General features: G+C 39.4%; 2 protein-coding genes across 4 annotated transcripts in view; both read right to left on the bottom strand.

The window, feature by feature from the left end:
- Positions 1 to 383: 383 nt before the first annotated feature.
- On the bottom strand, positions 384 to 9,661 carry tmem200a (transmembrane protein 200A). The gene is made up of 2 exons (XM_053491054.1): positions 9,066 to 9,661; positions 384 to 2,401 (listed from the first exon to the last, which is right to left on the bottom strand). Exon 2 carries the CDS (start codon positions 2,379 to 2,381, stop codon positions 879 to 881), a length of 1,503 nt encoding a protein of 500 aa, XP_053347029.1. The 5' UTR covers positions 2,382 to 2,401; positions 9,066 to 9,661; the 3' UTR covers positions 384 to 878.
- Positions 9,662 to 18,678: 9,017 nt separating this feature from the next.
- Positions 18,679 to 23,476, bottom strand: part of l3mbtl3 (L3MBTL histone methyl-lysine binding protein 3) — a 32,717-nt gene continuing 27,919 nt past the window's right edge. For all 3 annotated transcript variants that reach the window (XM_053491049.1, XM_053491048.1, XM_053491047.1), the window contains exon 22: positions 18,679 to 22,769. In XM_053491049.1, the coding sequence (XP_053347024.1) occupies positions 22,626 to 22,769 (144 nt within the window). In that variant the 3' untranslated portion in view covers positions 18,679 to 22,625. The remainder of the gene's footprint in view (positions 22,770 to 23,476) is intronic.

The raw sequence follows: 23,476 nt of genomic DNA, 5'->3' as shown, positions 1-23,476 counted from the left end.
AAGGAATATCATACTAGAGATAATATCAGCATGGCTGCGATATCTACATTACCCGGGCTGCGCCCTCATGCCTAGGACAACAGCATAACTTCGAGTGTGATGTTGCTTAATTATTCAACACCTTTAGACCAATCAGAATCCAATCCAAAATCCAAATTAAGTAGTAAGAAAGTACTTCTTTCCAAAAGAAGTAAGAAGAAAATTGTAATCTGTGAACTAACGAGCAATCTGAGACTGGTGAAGCTATTAAAGAAGCTGCATTAATTTTTCTGAATTTTCTGGCAAGAAAACAATGGAGGGCTATGACCTTTGCTAGAACTCTCAAGACAACACTTGACGCACTTTTACATTATTTTCGACTGTAAAACCTATAAAACACAGTGTTGTGTGAAAAGTTGACTTTTATTCTGAGAAACAGATAAATAATACATTGAAGACTCTTGTTCAAAAATAGCCATGTGTTGGTTTTTCACACGATAAATTATTTAAAACCTTATAGCAAAATAATCACCCATCTCTGGTACAACAACGCACACACTCGCTACACAAAACTAACAATAGGTCCTGTATCAACGGTTATCAAATACAGAAACGTACTGAAATTAATTGAACAAATTGAACAAATGACACATCAATTATCATCACAGTCTATTTACAGCGGTTCACATGTGAGTTTTTTTGTTTCCGGGGTAACAAATCCTCACCCTTTTTTTTTTTTTTTTTTTTTTTAAGAAATGCTCTGTCTATCAGAATATCCACCTGAGCTAGCAGTCCATGGGACTTGTGTTTCTGAAATTTACAACCACTTAAAAAATGGCGAAACAACAAAAAGTTTTTATATATTGCAGAGGGATGAAGATGTGTGCACAATATGTCCTTTAGAACCTGGTCTCTGACGTCCCTCTTTTTAGAGTGCTACTTATGAACTCATCATGCTCAAAACTCAAATTGTTGTGCGACCGTGAGATCATGAGCAGTTTCTCTTTTTTGGTGTAATCCCGCTTAATAGCCACTGGGGGCACCAGGAGCCTGTCCATCGGGTCTTCTTTATTCTCCAGTTTGGTGTAGCCTTTACTGTTGCTGCGATCTAGCCTCGGCCAGCTGGGGTGCTTGCGCTGTTCTGGTTGTACAGTCAGCATGGTGGGACCTCGTTCCAGGTCTAACGACTTGGAGTGAGCCGAGAGCATATGGATAGAGTTATTAGAGCCAAAGTCTTTCCGGGCTGCTCCGGGAGAAAGAAAGCGGCCACTGGTGGATCCAGGGGAAAGAGAGCATGGTGAAGCAGATGGAGATGAAATTTCAGGACATTCTGTAGCAGAGTTACTGCGGAGCAACGCTGTACTGGGAGGCTTGAAGGCTTTTGATATATCTGGAATAGGTACAGTTAAGGATTCCATAGACGAAGGTATGGATCTTTCTCGTAGCTGCTCAGAGTCCTCAGTTATGTTGTCAATGTCAGGCTCGTCAATCACGCAATTGTTGAGTTTGATGACGGGAAGTGTGAAGGCGCTAATCGAGGATGATACAATGGAGCGCGTCTGGCACTTCTTCAGATCTTTACGCTTGTCTTCCCAGTGACGTAAGCCTTCTGGTTGAAACCCGAATATCGATCCGGAACGTTCCCTGTATCCAGGTGACAACAAGCTCATGCCTCCTTCGCTCATTAGTCCTTCCTCATCTTCGGCCGAACTTGTGCGGCGGGACAGCCGTACGTCACCACCCATTCCAGAGAATGTCAGCAGTGTGTTAGCCGCTAGCCGCGAGGTGTACTGACTGTCTTGACCAAATGAGCGAATCTCATGATCAGAATATGGACCTGTGTATGCCCCATTCATACACTTCTGCTCTTGCAATCTTAAACTGTGAATGTCTATGACTGTTGAGTACATGTCCCTCATGTGGATGACCTTTGTTTCTCGGTCCCTGTTCTCGTGTAAAATAGCATTTGCACAGATGAAGATGAATATCCCGATGCCCATTGTAAACGGTCCGAGCATCTTCATTTTCTCTGAGTGCAAGTGCTGCTCAAAAAACTGCGCCACCTTCCCTGTTTGCTCCTTCATGGCTTCCGCTTGCGTGTCATTCCCCGAGTGATTGCTCTCGGGTGATGTCTGGTGGTCCTTGTGAGGCCAATACCCCAGAACAGCCATGGCAATACCGACCATCAAAATCAGGACTCCAAGGACTAGAAAGAAACCAGAGGCAGAATAAAGGCGGATTTTTCCGCGCACCACGACGATATCCGTGCGAGGTTTTCTTTTTAGACGTTTCTTCTCAGGAGGTGGGACAGGTGACTGGATGGGCAGATGATGCTGGGAACGGGCAGAGTCCTGCCTCTTCAGGGCTGCAAGGCCCGTGATTACACCCCCGGTCGCAATCATCGCTACGATGACAGACAGGCCTGGAAAAACAAACAAAGAGGATACATTGAGATAAGTGAGATACTGTATCCTTGCTCACAGCCACCTCTTTGTCTTTGTTTAGACAGTACTAGTGTAGGCGTGTAGATGCATTAACCTTCGCGAAAGCGGTTTACGAAAGCACATAGACTTAACCACATTCATCTTGGCAGGAATTATGCCAGCTGTGCTATGAATTAGACCCACTGATTAAACCAAGACATAAAAAAAACACACACATTCATGTAAAATTGTGCATGTTTTTGTTGTGGTTGACAGAAAAAGGCAGTGGTGTAGCCGCTTAATTAGACGTTGCATTAAAGCAGCAGGAAACAGCAGAAATACACACATTTATAATGCAGCCCATTTCCCCCCCTCATATCTCAGTTTCTTGTCTATAAATACTAGTTTGTCATTCTGCAAATTTAGCAACCCATCATAAACAGGAAATGGCACAAAGCCTGGCGATGTGAACGAAACAGCCGAGTGCAATGATGAGCCCTGTATCTCAGAGTGTACCAAATATATCTCTATGCCACCATTAAACCAAATATTGTCGCCTGTAATTGATTTCCAAGTTGAGAAAATATCTCAACACCTTGCTTGTCATGTCCAGATGGTGGATGGAATTAAATAGGAATATTTTTGCATCAATTTAAAGACAAGCTTGGCTTCACCACACATTCCCAACCTACTCTTTTCTTTGAGGCCACTATTTTGTAGATCTAATATATATACACATTGTAAGGGATCCGCTAGCGACAATCATATCTGGGTGAGTCACTTCCTAAATCTACATCTAAGTCTACATTTGGCAGACGCTCTTATCCAGATTATTTCATTACACATCTGAGCAGTTGAGGGTTAAGGGCCTTGCTCAAGGGCCCAACAGTGGCAACTTGGTGGTTGTGGGGTTTGAACCTGGGATCTTCCGAACCGTAGTCCAATGCCTTAACCACTGAGCTACCCTTGCCCTTCCTCAGTTACTGCTGGGCAATATGATGGTAATTTAATGGCATTATCATAAGCAACCGATTGGGTGTCGGGTATTGTGACGTGTCAAGTATTGTAATGTGATTTTTTGTTTGTTATATTGCCTATCCCTTGTCCTCAATAGATCTCAGATTCATTCTTTATGATTGGTACAATATCAAGTCAAGTAGGCTTTTAGTGTCATTTTAACCATATACAGTTTAGTACCATGTGACACAGGAAATAGCGTTCCTTCAGGACCAAGGTACGATATACATAAAACCTTTAATTTACAACATAACGAACAAGAACTACTAGCCAACTAAGACACCTAATTAGCTGAGTAGCTGAGATAAAACAGATTAACACTATGAATTCACAACAAAACTAAGTACCTTACAACAAGACAAGAAGACAACATGTGCAAATGTGACAAAACGACAAACAACATGACACAATCCAGTACAATCAAACACCAGTCAAAGACAACCCAAGTCTCCTGTATTTTCCACACACACTCTGACAAGCAAGACTTGTGTTGTTGAACATAAATGACTTGAATACCAACTTCAACACTATGATCATTTGTCTTGTAGTGACAGTAAACATAACAGACAGGACAGACAGCAGGGTGCGTATTATTGTAGACCATGGTGTGGAGTGTACAGTGCCCATTACACGACGACCGAGCCTCTAATATAATCATAAGTGCTGAGAGCTTGGACTTGTGGTCTGAATTGCCAGTGACGGTGTTTAGAACAAAAGCTCAGGTTCCTGAAAAAATACACAAACATCATGGCTTCTTCTATCGCATCTCCATCTCCATCCCACCCACACACACACACACAGGACTGTGACTTAAATAACTACAGCTGACATTTTCTGCGCTGTAACACTGATCCCTGCGTCTGTCTCGGTTCAACTTCGAACCCTAGATTCCCACTAGAGAGCGATGAAGTAACAAGTGATTGTTCATTTTCAATGTATGTGTAATGCACAGAGCCACAGAGTCTGGTGACTGTGAACGAGAACGGAGGCAAGGTTTGCTCTATTCTCTGCAAAAGTGGTATGAGGTATTGAACAACTAAGAGAAATGATCGGTTCTAGTGATCCCTTGGACTAATCCTATGGTCCGGCATTTTTGAAGTTCCAAAGTCAAAACTGTCGTTTCAGTATGTACAGCTAGTTTTTGTAGAAAGCTGAAAAAAAAAAAAACTTATTTTAGGCTTATCTTGTCACAGACAACCTCTCAGTCAATTTGTTACGGCAGTATAAAGAAGTTTGGAAGGAGATGTAAGCTCGCTTTAATAATCTAACTTGAGAACGAAGCCAATAGTTAGTGTGTCGTTTGATTTGTTGAAATCCTTAGCTTAAAGGTCCCATATTTCACCATTTCTTTAACAAGTTAACTCAGTTGTCCCCCAAAGTGTATGTGTGTGCTATTGCTGAGCCACACGCTTTCAGAGAACAGCGAGTCAATGAGCAAGTCAAGGGGAGGGGCTCTTCTTCTATGAAGTCACATTAGGAGGAAAATCTTAAAAGTTGGCTCATCATGTCAACCTCGGCGAATACAAAGACTGCGGACAAAAGGACAAAAAGCACAGTCACACTAGAGTCCATCTGAACGTTTACACATGATAAAAAAAGTGAATACTGGTGTCCTTTGAGGAGCTGCTTTATAGAGTAAAGTTAAATAACAGACAGGAGACAAATTTCACACGACTCGTCCCATGTTCTAGTGTGAGTGAAGAATTAGATCAAAGCCGGATTTGTCCTCGGTGAAAGTCAGAATGAATTCTCTCTTTGTTTGCTGAAGAATTTATACACTACATATTTTCTGCAAAAAAAAAAAACACCCTGGTGATTTATCCGAAAGGTCCTCACACGCACACACACACACACACAGGAGGAAAAGAGATACATCTGCTTCTGCAAACACTCGTCATACTTTTTTTTCGCTTAATTTCTTCCAACCTGCATCGTCTCTCTCCTTCCCTCCTTCCTTCACTTGTTTTATCTCTGTCTAGTTCGCTTTCCCCTCCCCCGCCTCCCCCTGTCCTCGTCTCCTGGATCGAGAAAAGGTTTGCAGTGGAACGTGTTGCTGCTGTTTATCGATCCTCTGATTCGTTAGCAGAGCAAAATTAGCGGGGGATCCGGGAACGACTTCGACGGAATGCTTATGAGTTGCCTAGGCAACAAGTGCCAGCCTGGAGAAGTTTTTTTTTTTTGTTTCAAACAGGAGCGTGGGTGCACGACATGATTGTAAATGTAGCACAAGCTCGCGAGGAAAAAAAATAAGATGATGTCAGTTTACTGTTTACGCACATCAGATTGTTTGCCTTCAGACGCTGATGTGTGATTATTCAGACAGACGACAATGCCAGGCGTCATGATACAGGTTTACTTTATAGCCAGAAGTTGGCATGGCAAAATGTTCCTCTGTTTTGACTACGTCAGCTAATCTGACGCAGGACCAGCTGCATTTCATTAAGCAGAAAGAGAGACTTCCAGACTTCAGGAATGATCCTTCTATCATGAATTCATGCAGACGCACTTCTCCACTTCTGAGAATTTCAATATGCAGATGACTTCAAGCTGACTTAGCAAGCTGCATTTCTTTAATATATTCCCAAACAATGTGAGTGTGAGAACGAAAAGAGAGAGAGAGAGAGATGGAGTCCATGATCCTGGCATGCTGACAGGCGTTCTGACCCGAGGCGGTCCGCTTAATGCTTTAGCGCATGTCTGCCTGATAAAATCATTTCTGAAAGGTGCCTGAGCGGTGGGAAGAACATTCACACACACACACACACACGAAAAGTGAAAGGCACAGGCGCCCCACGTACACACTCTTTCTAGCTAATAAACTATAAAGTGTTCAAAATGCATGTTAATTAATAACAATAATGCTGAAATGTTGAACCTGACCAGGGTTTCCTTTTTTCTTTCTTTTTTTCTCTCAGGCGTCTCTCACCAGACGGACTGCGTGTCGGTGGATTCAGCACCGACAAATGAATCTCAGAACTCACCACAACTTCCACCCACACGCCAGAGATCACAAGCTGGCCATCTCCCTTTCTCACACACACTCACACACACACAGACATTCAGAATGGGAAAGAGAGTGGGTGCTTCTACGTTTTGATGTTAAATCCATGAAAAACTCATCACACAGTGGAGAGAGAGAGAGAGAGAAAGAGAGAGAGAGAAACTCTGAAGGTTCTTGACTGTTACGAAATCATACAACAGGGTTTCCTTATCGGAAAATACACAGTGGAAAGTTTCTGATTTCAAATTCATGCTCGTTATTTCCTACTGTACTTAATATCTCAAACTATTCGGGACTTCAGGGGCCTGCTGTTCAAAGTCAGTAAATAAATAAATAAATAAATGCTGGCTGATTCTGAAATGTAAATACCGCTTATGTTTTTGTGTTGTTGTATTTCTCTTATCAGTTGTGCATCACGCTGATTTGAAGTAAAAATACTACCTTTCAAGACTACACTTTTAAAACGTGATATACATGCACTGACCCTCCAGGAGATGGATAACAGCTGTGTTCAATTAAATTCGATTTGATAGTGTTAATGTTTATCTTTTTATTCCAAGCAGTTTTTTTTTTTTTAAACAGATTTCAACAGAAGTTTTAACAACTACTAAACATTCCTAATATGGACTTAAATGCTGGGTAACTTCTGCTGTTGATTGTTTAAATAACTTTTTTGTTTTGTTGTGAAGTCCGGTAGGTGGCAGTATTATATTAAAACATGCGTACATTTTAAAGTAGAAGAATAAGGTATTGGAAACAGTTTAATTGCCTATTTCTAAAAAACGATTTTTAATTGAATCTGAATTAATTGAATTGAACCTTATTGTAATGTAGAAAACGAAAAGCGGTTAAAGATATTTACAAATCAATAAAATTCTGCAGGAAGGACCTTAGCAAAAGATCTAAATCTAATGATAATTAGTTAACAAAAACGCAATCAGTGGTCGCGCGCTTGGACGTAGCCTAATCACGCCTAGTGATGCTGCATGCTGATCCTGATCCAATCAATACTCCTATCACTGGGAGGATGATCTGCTCCGACTGGTGTGTGTCAATCTCAGAGCTTCAGATTATCCCGAAAAACACACGTCATGCTCGTGATGGAACCGATAAAAACTGTGCAGAACTAATAAATGATGCTGTAAGCAAAAGCAGAGTTGTCTTGAAGGAAAAAACCCTAACACACGTGTACGGTACTGCTACACTTGGGAGATTTCCACATTAGGATTAAACTGGAGATGTTTAAACAAGCTGCTGGTGGTTTGTTTGTTTGTTTGTGGTGGTGGTGGGGGTGGCACTGACAAGCGTGTACTGTAACGTCAACCTCCAGAAAGCACCAGCTCTGAGCGTTCGTGAATCATGTGGAGGAAAGCTCAGCCTGCATCTCATTTTCATTCTTTTTCCCAGCTCACATCTTCTCCAAACTCTCTTCGAAAGACGAGGGGAAGCTCTCTGGATCTTTCTAGATCTGCGCTGACCGACCTTCCAGGTGTTTAGGTTTCATCATGAGGCGGAAAACAAAAGTGACTCATTACTTGATGTTTTTCTTTTTTTTAATAAAATTTATAAAATCAAAAACGTGAAATGGTTCTGTGACGGAGACGGTTAGGACATCTGATCTCACATTTGGTCAAATTATTTCATTAGAACGCTTTAGAAGTGTGTTTAATATTTTGAAATTAAGAACAATAGACACATTTATATACAGTGTGTGTGTATATATATATATATATATATATATATATATATATACACAGTAAACGTAAAACGTTACCGTTTATTTTCGGTTTATTAATTCTTCTCCTCTCTGTTTTAGGTGAATAAGTTATCACCACATCATCATTTACTCCTTTTCTTTAACATTTAATTCATTAGAAAATCATGTCATAATAAATAAATGTTATCCAACAAACATATATCAAACTTCACTGATATTTAATGCTCGGATTGGAATATTACAGTGATGGTGATGGAGATAAAATGCTCTCAGGAAATGAAGGTGCCTCAGAGGTTCTTTGGATGGTGTGAGGTTCTAGTTATCTATCCATCCATCCATCCATCCATCCATTGAGGAAGGTCTGTAGTAAAAGTGATTACCGTTGTATTTATTTACTTTTTGTTTTTGTACGACCGAGGTAGGACCTCCGTTCAACATCCACGCATGCATCCACACACACTGTGGGCAATTTGGGAACGGCACTTATAAACTCATCTGCATGCATTTAGACTGTGGGAGGAAACCAGAGTACCCTGAGGAAGCCCATTAAGCATCAAGATTCGAACCGCTAATGCTAAAGTGCTAATTTTGGGCTCTTTTTCCAACACCTTAAAATGTCAGGGTTTTGTTTTTATTCTCCTGTCCTTTGAAGAAGGACATCACCAAATCATTATTGATTATTTTTAAAAATATTTTAGCAAAAGGCTGCATACTGACAAAAATAAATAAATAAATAAATAATTAAATTAATCATAATAAACGTGATAAACTTTCTTGTTTTTGTTCCTCGAAGGCTCTTTGGATGGTTCGAGGTTCTAGTTGTCTACTTTTTTCTTGCTCATTTTTTTCATTATTATTATTATTATTATTATTATTATTAAAAGAGTGCACTTTATAAAGTTTTCCAGGAATGGTGTAAGGAGCTCACCTTCTCTGTGCTGGTTTTGTTTTGTTTTTTATTCTTTTTATTATTATTATTATTATTATTTATCCATCATGCATGTCTTCCTTCTTGCTCATAGTTCACATCAGTGTGTGTTCCTCAGTGTGTGTTCCTCAGTGCGCAGAACAGAGGAACACAAAGCGTCTTCAAGAGAGCAGGTCGCACGCACTCCTGCGCGCGCGCGGGCGCGCGTGCGTCTGCATCGCATCTCCAAAGCGCGCGCGGCGCAGCAACGGCACGCGCCTCAGGGATTTCCTCCGAAAGCGTGCGTCCTCTCCTCCATCAGCAGCAGCCGCCGCGCGCATCCCGTGTCCCCCGTCTCCTCATGTCCCTCTGTCGTCCTCCACAAGTCCTCAAGCCCGTCCGCAAGTCCATGTGGAAACCAACACCCGCGCGCAGAAACAACTTCAACCACAAACAAACAAAACAATCAAACAAAAAACAAACAAAACAATAAAAAACTAAACCAGAGTCAGCTGTTCCTCTTCAGATCCGGAGGATTTTAAATGATTTCCCCCTCAGTTCTTCCGCATGTTTTTTTTTCCGCCTCACCTCCGGCGCTAACGCTTCCGTTTAGACGTTGTCCTGGAGACTGCCACGTTAGATAATGCGCGAGCCGTTTCTAAACGAGAAAGAGGAGGAGGAAAAAACATGAGGGGGAGGGGGAGGGGGGGTGAACACCAGGTTGCCAGATTGACTTGTTCCAGACCAAAAACACTTACTTTATTCTTTTTGAGTTCTGTATAATACTAGTAAGTGCATTTTTTTTTGTAAGAAATTTATTAATGTTTTCTAACCCATTTAAAACTGGACATAAAATTGACATAAAAAAAATGTAAAGAAAAACAAATGCCATTTTTGTTTGTGAGACCAACATTTGCGAGATATCAATTCAATTCATTTTATTGGTCACATACACAGTCATACACAGTACGATATGCAGTGAAATGCTTGTACGACCGCCGGTGACCTTAAAAAGAAAATAAAAACTTTATATAAGGAATAAATATTAATAAAAAGAAATACGAAAGAAAATAAATTTAACTAGTAAAATAAACTGTACAAATAAGGGCATAATAAAAATATTACAAAATATAAAAATATGGGAATATGGGAGGAGGGAGAAAAAATATATAAAAATTTTTAAGTGGCAATGGCTGTGCAGATATGCATGAGAATTGTGAGTACATTGTACACCAATAGAAACAAGAGTGTCTCTATCTTACATAATGTACGCAATGGTGGTAATTTTGCCGATTTTAAAACACTGAAAACTAAGTTAAAAAACAAAAACAAAGAAAAGGTGGTCGGAGCAGTCGTGACAGCAGCCGACCTCACCGGCGCCATCTTGGAAATCTTTGCAAACATTTTAAAAGATGTTGCAAATATTTTACCAGATATCGTAAACATTTCACATAGAAACCCAGCTACCCCAAGCCAAAAGCATATAAGGTCATCATCCATCCTGGTTGAATGTTGGGCAGCAATAGGCTACAAATAAGTGCTGCACGTCATGCTCTATTGGTCACATGGATTGACACGGGTTGACCTTGTCATGAATGAGGCCTCAAGGATAACAATGAATGTAGCGCCAATCGCTGATAAATCACAAAGCCTGTCCAAGATTGGCTACATTGACTGCATGACCCACAATATTGATTCCAAGGTGGGTAAAACCACGATACACCTCAGTCTATGCAATAATAGTTCTCGACGTCACTCAAAGAAAGGCTGAAATGACTGAGTAGAGAGAAGACTGTATATAATGGTGATCGAAGTGCCAAAAAGCAGACCCTGAGCAAGCACAGGGGAAACTCCCAGAAGAATGTAGAAGAGCGTATAGTTTAATGTTACACTAAAAGTGGAAATTGCAACAAGCACCAGTTGAGAACCATAGAAGGACAGGTTATGTATTTCCACTGGAGGAGCAACAGTCAACTGCCTTGTTGTTTATTGGCGAGATCACACCGTTTTTTTTTTCCTTGAAATTTTTTCATTATTTTTTTTCCTCCAATGTTTTTTTTTCCACTCATGTTCCTTTAGGGGCATGATTTCACTTTTTTCACTTTTCACTTTTGGCTGTGAAAAATGAGTCCAAGAAGTGCCAAAACATGCAGTTACTTGAGTGTCCACTAGGCTTCAAAAGTGAGTCAATCCCCACGGACCACCATGTTAAAATGTTGAAATTTACAAATATTAGAAATAAACATTTTTACAGCCTGGAACAAAACATGTTTCTGTCTTCATGCAGTAGCTATATTTCCCGTTTTGGAGAACTTTATGAGGGGGAGAATTTTTATCTAAACTACTGTATCAGCTAAAATTATATTAATCAATAAATTTATCCATAATTGGTGATGCAGGTGTGGCTGATTGGAGTGACAACTGCAATACATGCACCCATTTATGGATTAAACAGGGTTTAGGTGGGGTGAGTTCCTTCGAAAATGACGTGACATCACAGACATTTTTAAAATTTTTGTCTGTCTGTCTCTTTGTTTGTGCATGCATTACGTAAAAACTACTGAATGAATTTGAATGTGGTTTTCACATGTGCATTTGGACAGGCTTAAGGTGACATAAAGGCTTGGTCTCATCACAATCAGCCCAAGGAAAGAGAAGATATGCTACTTTGAAATTAAAACAAAAAACACTGTTTTTTATTACTTTGTTCATGAAAAAAATCGACATTGAAAAAATCATTAGTTCATCTAAAAAATCCACAGATGGCGCTTTACATTTTTAAATAAATGCTTATGGGTGTGAGATTAAAAACTACTTAATAATCGCGACCTCAGTACAGTAACACGTAAAATATTTAGTTCATCCAAAAATTCAACAGATGGCGCTGTACATTTTTCAGAAACGTGTAATTAAATCCTACGCAGACAAAGTCGCGGGCACATCTGGTAAAAAAGTAAAATAATGTCAAATGTTTTCAGGCCATTGCTTGGATTCTGAGGTTTATGTAAAGGTACGAACCTGGCAACCCTGATGAAGTTGTGCGCACCTCAGCTGGAAGCACACCTGTTGTATGGAGCAGAGAACAGCTGCATTATTCTGAACTATTCAGGAACTCCAGAGAGACGTGTGTAAAGGCTGATGAACAGATGAACATCCTTTTGAGGTTTTATTTATTAGCTTTAATTATATCGTTTTTGGCATGATTTGGAATCCACATTAGCTCTAACACACGGTCGAGTTCGGTTTTAAGCTGGAGTGTGTTCCTGAGCAGTCGAAACAGAAAGCAGGAGGATTGGGGGGTAGGGTGGGTTTAGGGTGGGGTGGATGGGGTCCTCCAGCGTGCAAATGCAAAGCAGCTGTGAATCGGCTTCATGTCAACACCAGGGTTAAAGCTCCTTATCTAAGAGATTGCAGATGTCTGGAGCTGACTTTCCTGTGTTTAGGCATCGCACAGCAGCCTTCAAAGCGCACAAAAATGCATGCAAACAAATAGACGCTAGAATAAACACACACACAGACACACACTGAGATTTTCTCTCAGGGCATGGGGGAAAATATTTATGAAATTATAAGACTTATGATACACAAGCCTTTCATTTTCAATCCTGTGGAAGGATCAAGGTCATCCTGAAGGACATGAAATCACAATCATCTGTTTTCAAGCTCAAGGACAGTTATAGCTGTCTCCTCAACGTGTGTGTGTGTGTGTGTGTGTGGTGGGGGTTTTCCTTCCTTTTTCCATTTTTCTTTTGGGACAATTTATTTCCAACCCATGGCAACTAAAGACTAGTTGCTTTTTCTAACACACACACACACACACACACACAAATTCCAGGGCACAAATTGAAACATTTTTATTTTTAGTATTTGGAATGTATTTACCACAATAATTACACTCTTTAGTTCATGATCTCAAGATTTCGTCCTTTATCCTGGACGTTTCCGGCCCCTTTGCTGGCCTCGTAAACATGCGAAATATGCCGTGTTTTTTTTCCAAGACAAACAAAAAACAAATGACAAATATGACACCATGGAATGAGTCTCCAGTGTCGGTGGTAGAGAACCACAGAAGCACCAGTCATGTAGCTTTCCAATGGAGAAGGAGATGTAAAAACAATCTGGCAACCTGGATTCATTACTGGGTTGCCAAATTTACCTAAAAATTCTCCAAAGCCACCAAGCGCTTCTGTTAAATTCAAACGAGTCTAACATGAAAATTTAAAAGGCTGCAGTTCCAAGGCGAACTAATCCTATGTTAAAATATCCAAATTTACAACAGAAATAAAAGTGTTTGCCGCCGGGTACCAAAAAAAAAAAAAAAAAAGGTTCCTTTTCCATAGCCAGATTTCCCATTCATGACACTTGTACAGGGCTGATTTTTTTATGCAACCCCCATTAATGAAGTTTATATTAAGTCATACAATTATGCATTGGGCAAAGGAGTCTCCAGTGTCAGCATTTGTAACAGTCATGGATGTAAAGCTGGAACTTCTGTTAGTTTCCTGCAGTACCGCATCACAACACAACTGGTTTATTTCTTCCTTCTAATGATTGAGCCATTTAAGGAGTTCCTATGAGGCCAGCGTTTCAGATGTGAGAAAATTGTATACCCTGATGGTGTCCAAGCACTAATGAGATGCTGGGATAAGTGCATTAGTGTAGCAGGGGATTATATATAGAGAGAAATAAAGAGTGCTTTTACTCTACGAATTGTTTTGTGCTTTTCGGTGGAATCAAAAGTCCTGGTTAGACTTGAACGCTCTTGTACAAACCTGTGGTTTAGTTTGGTTTAGAAAAAGCCCTGCAAGGTGTGTATGGTGTGTATGGTGTGTGTGGTGTGTGTGGTGTGTATGGTGTGTGTGGTGTGTGTGTGTGTGTGTGTCTCAGCTAAAGCTGGGAGGAGAAAAGCAGCTTTTAAGCGGACGGTTGTCGATGAAGCAGAAGTGTAGATTAAAACCAGCAGCTCTGTAACTCAGACTGAATCGTATAATCAGTTTGTTTAGCTGGAAAATGTATAATCATGCTCGCGAATGTGCCTGCAAAACAGTACTTTAAAAGCCAGGTTGAAAAACCTCTTTTCACAGTTTACAGTTCAGACTTTAACTGATAAAAACAACAACAACAACAACAACAATAATGTTTTTAATTATTCTTGGAATAACTTGGTACAAATGTCTGACAGAATGAACGATGCAGCAGTGTAGGGAAGCATGAAGCTATGATCACCTTTCCGAGTTTCATTCCTCCAGTACCACAAGTACGGTTTTAGATACACTATCAGTTAAAAGTTTGTACACCCCGTTCTAACTCCACAATCTTTCCTGATTTTGATTTTACCCCATACTGGAGGCGTTTATTCCAAATACACCTTGAACAGTTGATATTGAGATGTTTATCTGCTACTTCTGCTCTGTAAAGCTTCATAACGCCTTTAATCTGAGGTCTTGTTTGAGGTAATTGGTGATTTCTGAGGCTGGTGAATTTAAATGAACTTCTCTGCAGCAGAGCTCAGTTTTGGTCTTGCTTTTCTGAGAAGGTCCTCATGAGAGACAATTTCATCATCATAGAGCTTGATGGGTTTTACAAACGCACTCGACACAATACCGTTCTTGCAGGAACTATTCCAGAACAGCCGACCTTCATGTCTTCAAATAAAAACTGATTGTTGTTGTTGCTGTTTTTCTTTCTTTTTTCATTGTATTGTAAGAATAAAATGAAAAAAGAAAATTGAATTGTCTAGAATGTAAGAACAGTGAATTAGAAGGTGTGTCCAAACTTTTGACTGGCACTGTACATACTAATGCCACTATAAAACAAGTGAAATAAGTTCACTGTAGCAGCTATAAACACTCGTTCTCTCACCATTAAGTCTTATTTTCTTTTTGATGTTCCTGAGGTTAAGAAGACAAAAAAAAATCTTGAAATGTTAACAAGATTTTGTTACAAACACCAAACACACAGGTGGGATTCGAACCCTTGTCGTGCCTTACCCACTACTCCACTGTGCTGCCACTGAAATAATCATAAAAATAAATAAATACATGAATATGTAATGTAGAAAAGATGATTTATTAGAAAATATCTCTTCTGACCATTAAAATGTTTACACAGTTTATAATTGTTTATTGTTGTACAGTCCAAATGTGATCAGTTCAACAACAACAACAACAACATACTGTACTGTAGATATTCCTTTATCAAGAAAACGTACATCGTTTTTATTTACTAATTTAAATGGAAAGTCTGAGAACAGGAAATAGTCTAGACGGCTAAACTCTGTCTGTTTTTGTTTTAACAGTGTTGTGACTGAAAGGTATTTTATGTCTTATTTTCTTCCTCTGGAATATGAAGGTTAATTATCCCTAAGCATATTAAAGGGTTAAACAGCTGCTTTATCTATGAAAACACCACTGTATTAACAGTTATATGTGCTTTTGATCTTTTTGTTTAATATAAATACACACCGCCCACAATAAACTATATACGTTACTTAAACCTTTTTTTTTTATCATGTTTTTTAAGATTGAATCTAAATTCCAATACCGTTTCCAAGATTTACAGAATGATTTCCAAACAATTTGGTTATGATATATTAAACGAGACACGTCGTGCAGTCACGTTGTTGCGTTTCGCTCTTCTGACTTCCGTCCGTCCGTCTTCACCCAATCGATTAGCAGCGGTGTGGTCACTCTTGGTGTTCTTTGGCTTTCTCCTATTGGCTGTTTTCACTTCCGAGCGGTCTATCGCCACACCCTTACAGTTCCCATATCGAGAACATTGGGACAGTTTTTCCCTGAAACGTGTCGAGCTCCAGCTGGACAGCCTCCATGGAAACTTGGCGCTTTGCAATCGACAAGTCAGACTTTCCACTCTGATAGAACTTGCAACAGAGTTTAATTTCTTTGCGTTCCTCGGGAGTCATACTGATGCAAGCGCTCGAGCTGGAGACTGAATCTCTATAAGCACAAAAAAAAAAAAACTTTTTCAAGGTCAAACCCCAGCACTTATCATTGGCAAGCGGTCAATAGTGAGCCTTAGATTTTATTGCATCACTTAGGGTCCGAATTTGTTTTTCGGTTTTAAATCAGTGCTTGGAAGTGTTGACATTTCATCGAACAGCATGTTCTTTCTGTGTGTGTGTGTGTGTGTGTGTGTGTGTGTATGAGAGAGACCCTGGGCTGGAATGGCTTTGGAGAGCTGTTCTTCCATGTAGGGGTGAAATCCTTACACAATTTTAACACACACCCACCCAAAGTCACACATATCTAGCGTGAGTGTTTATGTCTAATAGCACGGCTCTGACTATCTGAGAATTACACACACACATTCCAGGTTAACGTAAATAAAGTACATTTTAACTTTTAATTTAAGTCTAGCCAGGAATGAATTTCTTTGGCGATGAGGAAATAAGCTAAGTAAAATCACCACGTGTCAGAAGTCTGACGTGAACCATATTAATACTATTAAGGCACAGGAAAAAAAAAATCTCCAAGATGGCACTTCTGGTACTTTCGCAAAAGAAACACACGGTTCTGATTGGCTGATCCTGTTTCTCATTAGAGCATCATGTTAAACCAGGTTGCACAGGTTGGTTTTTACGCTATGAGCGAGAGGTGGAATGTATAACATTTTCAATTTCTCCAAAATTCAGAATGCCTCTTCTGACACAACCTTCCCATTTTATCCAGGCTTGGGACCAACACTGTATCCACTGGCTGGTAATCCAACCGCATGGCAGGTGAAATACCTACCACTGAGCCACCAGCACACAGCTTTCATGTGCTTAAATATCGTTGTGAAATTCTATTAAGTACTTTTTATTGTGTAAGTGAGCCTTGTTTTTTTTCTCTCTTTCTTCTTTGCTTTCTATGTTTTTTTGTATCCTGCCTGCCTGAAAGCTTCCCTTCACTTTTGAGAATTTCATTATTCTTTTTTTTTTTTGTATCAATGCTTTTAAATAATTTATCCTAAATGTGGTTTGTGTAAAATTTTCTCAAACTGCTTTATAGGCCCGGTTTATCATGTTAAGGTTGAAGGCTTTGATGTTTAGCTAAAAATGCAACAATTTACTTTGATTTACTCAAACAACCAGAGTACAGCTGTGATTTAACTCTTCTTTTAAACACTTTGATTTCTCGCTGTGACATTTTCTCCACATGTTTGGTGCTAAATTACTTGTTTTTCTTAAGTGAACAATTTCATAAAGTGCACACACACACACGAACGTGTGTGCTCACCTGTTTTTATTTCCAGTTGTGCACAGAAAGGTCAACAGCAGACACGCACTCTTCGAATCGAATGATGGGATCCAGAATGCTCGGTCTCCATGGCGACGACTGCTCCAGTTGCCGTGGCACTCGCACCATCCAAACGTGAGCTTTTTTTTTTTTTTTTTCATGCATCAGGCTGATTTATCCAACTAAATCAGCCAAGACATTTTACCTACCAAAGGGATACGATCAATACAGAACAATGTTGTCACGGTTGTAAATAAAGTCATACACCCTTTTCCCACTCCACGTGCTCGATTTTTCCTCGGAAACGTTCTAAACTGCATTTAGATAAAATATTCAGTGGAGCGAGCGTGTTCCTGATCCTGCATTTGAGTCAGGTCTTTGAGATTAAAGTTTAATGACGCATTTAAAACCTCAAGGTGTGTCTACTGAGACTCACCGGAGCATCATCGATAATTTCAGAAACCGCACAATTACTATACTACAATTACTACAATTACTAATTTTAAGATAGAGAAAGAAAGATGGAACAATACATGTTAAATAAGAATATACAGATGAAGCTCAATCCTGCTTCCTTACAATAAAACTCTAAGTAAATAAATGAGAAATACCCAAGAGGAAATAAAGCTAGATTATAATGTTTAGATATTATAATTTCTCCTATTTATAGGACGTTTATTTATTCATAGGCGAAAGGAATCCTCTCTGGTGTCATTTCCATAAATATCCAGCTTTCTAATAAATAAATAAATCAAACTGAGTTGCTCATTTCCATCAGCCTGTCACTAGAAATGCACTTCCATTACCCTGAGCACAGAGTGAAATTGTCAGCTTGGAAATAGTCTCACTTTTTTAACCCTCCTCCATAATCTTAGCGTCACAAGAATTTTGCTGGGCTTTTTCTTTTTTTTCCCCCCTTCTTTTTAAACTAAACCATTTGAGAGAAGTTTGCGTTCCAGTGGTTTGTTTATGGAAACAGATCAGGAATGTCATGCCGAGAGGCCGCGTGCATCCACTGTGACGACGAAGCACAAAAACGTGGAAGATTAAATCAGATTTAAGTAAATTACTGCCATGTGCCTTTACTAATGCGTTACTAATGCATTGTGCTGCAGTGAACAGCCTTCTGTGCTTGGGTTAAACATGGACAATCGACTTAGGGTTGAGATGCACGCCTGTAATGTTTTTTCCGTGGCTAAAGTCCGCCCGTGATGAAGTCATGAAGTTCCGTCATTAGGAACTCAATGAAAGCAAGAAGCTCGTTACTTAGTGCTCGTCCACGTCAGGGTGAATTCTTCAGACCTAATCGGAGTAAAAAGAAAAGCTTCACTTTGATCTTTTGTGGCCTTATTAGCCTTAAAAAATGTTTTAAGCATTTCTAATGTTTTTATCATGCAAGTGCTGTTCTTTAAATCTTGTTAAATACTCCCGAAAAACTGCTCAAAATTTGACTTTTAATATGACAAAAATCAACAGATATTGACAAAAACGTTTCTCTAAATAATTGTCGGTGAAGGTACGGCAGTGATACAATTACTCTTTTTAATCATTTACAACAAGTAGATAAGTACCACATTTTCAGTTTTCTATTTTGGAATTAAATTAAATAATGTTTTGTATGATCACATTTTAACAATTTTTCAATCAGAACTAATAAGAAACAAACGATAACTAATAAACAAAGCCATGGGATTCCAATAATTGTAAACAAATTAGTTTATCTCAGTCTTACACATTGATCAGCGTTGTGATTAAAATTTCCATTTTTTAGCATTGAAGTTTGGGAACTGCTGGATAAGGTCAGAGCCTTCGGAGGGTAATTAATTAGTGCCTCTGGGTGCGGCATTTTGGAGTTAGGTGGGATAATTTCACTGTGTTCATCCTGGACACGTGTATCTGTAAGGGCTCTACACTCAGGGCTTTCTACACAAGTGTACACAGTTTAAAAGATTTTCTTAAAAAATCTTTCAGAAAAAAAAAAACAGTAATTTTCAACAGTAATTTCACGGGCGAGTTTTTTTTTTTTTTTTTTTGCTTTTGCCGTCATGCTTCCTCTGAAGCGAGTCATGAGTCATGATCAGACATGCTGGGTAATAACTCCAAAGGGGTTTAGCAAACGCTGGCACCGGCAGGATTTAGCTGCACCATTAGATTCTTTTTGGGAAACCAAGAGGATTTAGAGCAGTGCTGTTCACTATAAAGCTACTTGAACCGTCATGGTTCGCAAAACGAAGGCTTCAACCCATGGCAGGACAGTTCAGTCATGTGGAGAGGAGAGGATTTAATCCGAGCAGTGTATTGTGTTTTACAGTACCACAGGGAGTACAGTCATTAAACTCCTACATTAAATTCACTTGAGAAAGTCTTTAATTATTCTGCACACATTACTGGAGGGCTCTCGCTTTGAAACAGGAAGCAAGGATGGCATGATCCGGCTGAGAAAGAAGGTTGTTAAAACACACAGAAAAACTCTTTGCCATCATTGGACCATTAAGGACAATTAACGCTAAGGTGTCCAAAAGCACTGACTTCAAAGGCGTAAAAGCGATTGATATTTACAGAAGGCAGTACGACGATGACGATGAGGTGGATAAATCAAAGGAAAGACTTTTCAAACGCAAAAGAATAAAAAACGCTTACATGTTCCACAAAGTACTCGCAAAATACGCTCGTTTTAGGGGACTATTACTTTTTCTTCTTCTTTTGAGTTTATGAGTGGTTGGTGCAATACTGCCTCCTACTGGACTGGAGTGTGGAGCAGAATACTGGCTGGAAAAAAAACAGATTATTGTTTTGTACTAGATGACATTTTAACAATCAACACCACACGTCAGACAGCATTTCAGTGTTTATTAGATCATTTCACTAGTTTGAAACTACGAGCACTTTTAGTACACGATAAACACACGTGCTAACTGATCAAATCGGCAAAAATAAAATCACATTGAATCAACAGTCTACCTTTGGCTGTGGTGTCCAATAAGTTCTCTAAAGATTCTTTATTACAGTTTCTGTTTATATCAATCTATTTCATCTGCAGCAAACGGATTCACCGAGTGCGTTATCCTTGACCTTTAAGTCAGCGCACGTGTTCACCTTTAGCTGAAGGTGACAGACAGTGAAGAGAGGCTTCTGCCCCAGTCATCCGCCGCGATGATCTCATTTACACACACTACACACACACACGCGTGCGTGCGCGACCTTCACGGAGTAGAGCCTTGCTGGAGGAGCCCTGCAGATCCCAGGAGATGGGCCCTGTCTCCTGTAACTACACACGCTTCAGTGTAAGTCACTGAATGATTCAGAGCACTGACTGAATAACCTGCTTCAAAATGAAAAACTGAATAATAAACTGGAGATGGAGAGAGATTTCTTTTACCTGAACGCCCAGACCCTGAACATTCCATGCAGTATTTGTGCAACACTTGGAGAAAACCAAACCTCACACCAAATAAATACAGTAAGTAAACAATGATAGAGAACAGAAAGAAGAATCACAGCACCCAGCCTACACTGCTCTGAAAAAAGGGAAAGAAAAAGAAAAGCGGGATTTAAAAATAGCACACGTCTCGGAGGCGAATCAAAAACAACTTATCTTTAATAATGTTTCTGGCCAGTCTGGGTTGGAGAACAGAGACGGCCACTATACACACTCCATACATGAGCAGGGCTGCCAAAAAAAAAAGAGAAAAGAACGAAGCTTCTGCCATTCCAATCGAGTCTCTCCGTTCAAGCCTTATTTCTACCAGCCGCATTATTTATGGTAATATTGATTATAATAACAGGTGATATTCGGCTAGACGATGGAATCTGGTGCTTCCTTTACGAACAGGTTTAAAGATTAGATTTACCCGGGAGAGGACAATATTGGAATTGCACTGCCCACACACCCACACACTTCACACACACATACACACACATACATCAAATGAGTTTTTCAGATAGAAAGCGACACTAAATGCATGACTCATTTGAAGTGTGTTTGGGTTGCAGGGACAGATGAGAGGAGATAAAGTGCGGGGAAAAAAAAAATCCATCTCTGTCCTCTTGCTCTTCCTCTCTCTGTTCATCACCGTAATTATTGTCCCTGCTACCATGCTGGAAGTTTGCCGACATATCTTCAGGACAGAAGGGTTTTATTTATTTTTATCGAGACAGTAGGAAAAAAAAAAAAGAAGCTGTGAGGGAGAAGGAGGCGTTCGGGGCTGTTAAGTGACGTTACACAACCATGAATGGATAAAAACTTTGTACGATCACTTAGTATGATCTTTGATCTGGAATAAGGGAAATAAAGGGTGCTGTTACAGGACGTTAATATAGGATGAGTAACTCAGCTTCTTCACATCAATCTGCGTCACTTTGTTTACTTCGCAGTTTGCTTGGATGTCTGGAGAGTTTGAAAGCTGATGTGTTTATTAAAAGTGTTTCAAATGAAAGAAAAAAAAAATCACATTTTTAAAATAATTGATTTAGTTACTTTAAGAAACCCTACAAATCATACTAATGAGCCAGATGTACAGTACTACACTGGACTAAACTCTATGCTATTGTTAAGCAGAATGAGACTAAGCTCAACACTTGAGTGCAAAACTAAAGAAGGACACTACATTTGAGGTAGTATCCATTCCCTACATCTACATTATTTCTCTTATACATTTCCCAAAATTCTATAAACTTCAGAGTGCATTCAGTCTTCTTGCTGTTTTTTTTTACAGAAGGTTTCTTTTTAACCCAATGCTTTTCTTCATCGAAGAAATGCTTTCCATTGTTGAATGTTAACATCAACATCAAAGTTCACCGCAATTTCACTTTTTTTTTTTTTTGACCCCGGCATGAACATTATGCTTAGAAACATTACAACATTCCTGAAAATGTCCCGATAATTTTGTAATTAAAAACAGTACTAAAAACATGATGTGCAGAAAAAAAAAACAGAAAAAGTGCAGCTTCAGCAAAGCGACTGAAAGAAATCTGGAAATGATCTCCATAGTTTGCGAGAGCTACTTCTGTATACTACACACACACACAAACACACACACACAAAAAAAGCAATGATTTTGTGCAGTTTTCAGTGCATCTGGCTTTCATTACATAAAACCCACATTAGGAAAAATAGGCTGGTGTGCTTTGTAGTGCTTCATCATAACAATCATCATCATCATCATCTTCATTATGTTCACCATTAGATTTGTTCGAGTTTTGAAATTATGCTCACTATATATATATATACAGTATATATCATATTCTCAACTCATAATCACAGTTTGCCATTCCACTTTCTGACACAGATCCTTGCCATGTCACTGTTCAAAAGTCACAAACAAACCATTGAGGTCAGCAGAGGTCAGAGTTCGTTGCAGGCAGTCTTTTCGGCAGTCTTGAACATCAGGATGGAGTTGAAGATCTTGAGAGCCGGGCCAAGTTTTATGCTTAGAATCTTCACCAGGTCGGTCTGGGTGAGCAGCAGGAATGCCTCGCCGTCAATTTGCTAAAAGGAAACAAGATATTCACGAGTCTGACTTTTGTCAAAGTCGAGGATTCAGCCAAATCAATCATGTCTTGGTGTATCCAAATACATTCAGGAATAGAGTCGATCATGAAAGTATTTCGCTGATCATCTGCAAGGCTTCAGATGTCTCATTGAAAAAAACCCTTGCTAGAGAAACACAATTTAAAATTCAACAGAAAAATCTGAAGCTCCTCCTGAAACTTTCTGGAAATGTTCTGAACTTCAAACTCAGAAACAAAACCCTCTGAAGACTCAAACAAACTTCAGAAAACAAAAGGTAAGCCTCATAATATATCGTATATAATGAGGAACCCAGAGACTGGTAAAACTAAACACCCAAGTACACTGGTACCTCAGCACATGAACACCCAGCCTTCAGAATATTTGATTTAGGAACTGAAATTTTGAAAGAAATTTGCTATTTTTGTGTGTACTTCCAGGAGTCGTTCAAAAGTTGTTTGCGTCGGTGGAAAGCCAAGTGAAGCAAGATTACTTTTTGGTGTGTTTTTTTTTTTTTAGCAATTTTTGCAAGATTTAATGAAAACATATGGGTCCCGAGAATGTTAGCAAGGACGATAACAAGACAAAAAGGGAGCCGTTTTCAGTTTGGTTTTTAAAGCAGCCGATGCCAAGAGGAATCATAAATAAGGGTATAATAATAATAATTATCATTATTATTGGTCACA

The sequence above is a fragment of the Clarias gariepinus genome, chromosome 2 (assembly GCF_024256425.1).
Source record: "Clarias gariepinus isolate MV-2021 ecotype Netherlands chromosome 2, CGAR_prim_01v2, whole genome shotgun sequence".
Classification (NCBI taxonomy): Eukaryota; Metazoa; Chordata; class Actinopteri; order Siluriformes; family Clariidae; genus Clarias; species Clarias gariepinus.
This window is presented reverse-complemented; position numbering and strand designations above follow the sequence as displayed.

Bases quoted from the DNA above. Each gene is read 5' to 3' on its own strand.
- tmem200a (XM_053491054.1), bottom strand. From the start codon at position 2,381: ATGATTGCGACCGGGGGTGTAATCACGGGCCTTGCAGCCCTGAAGAGG.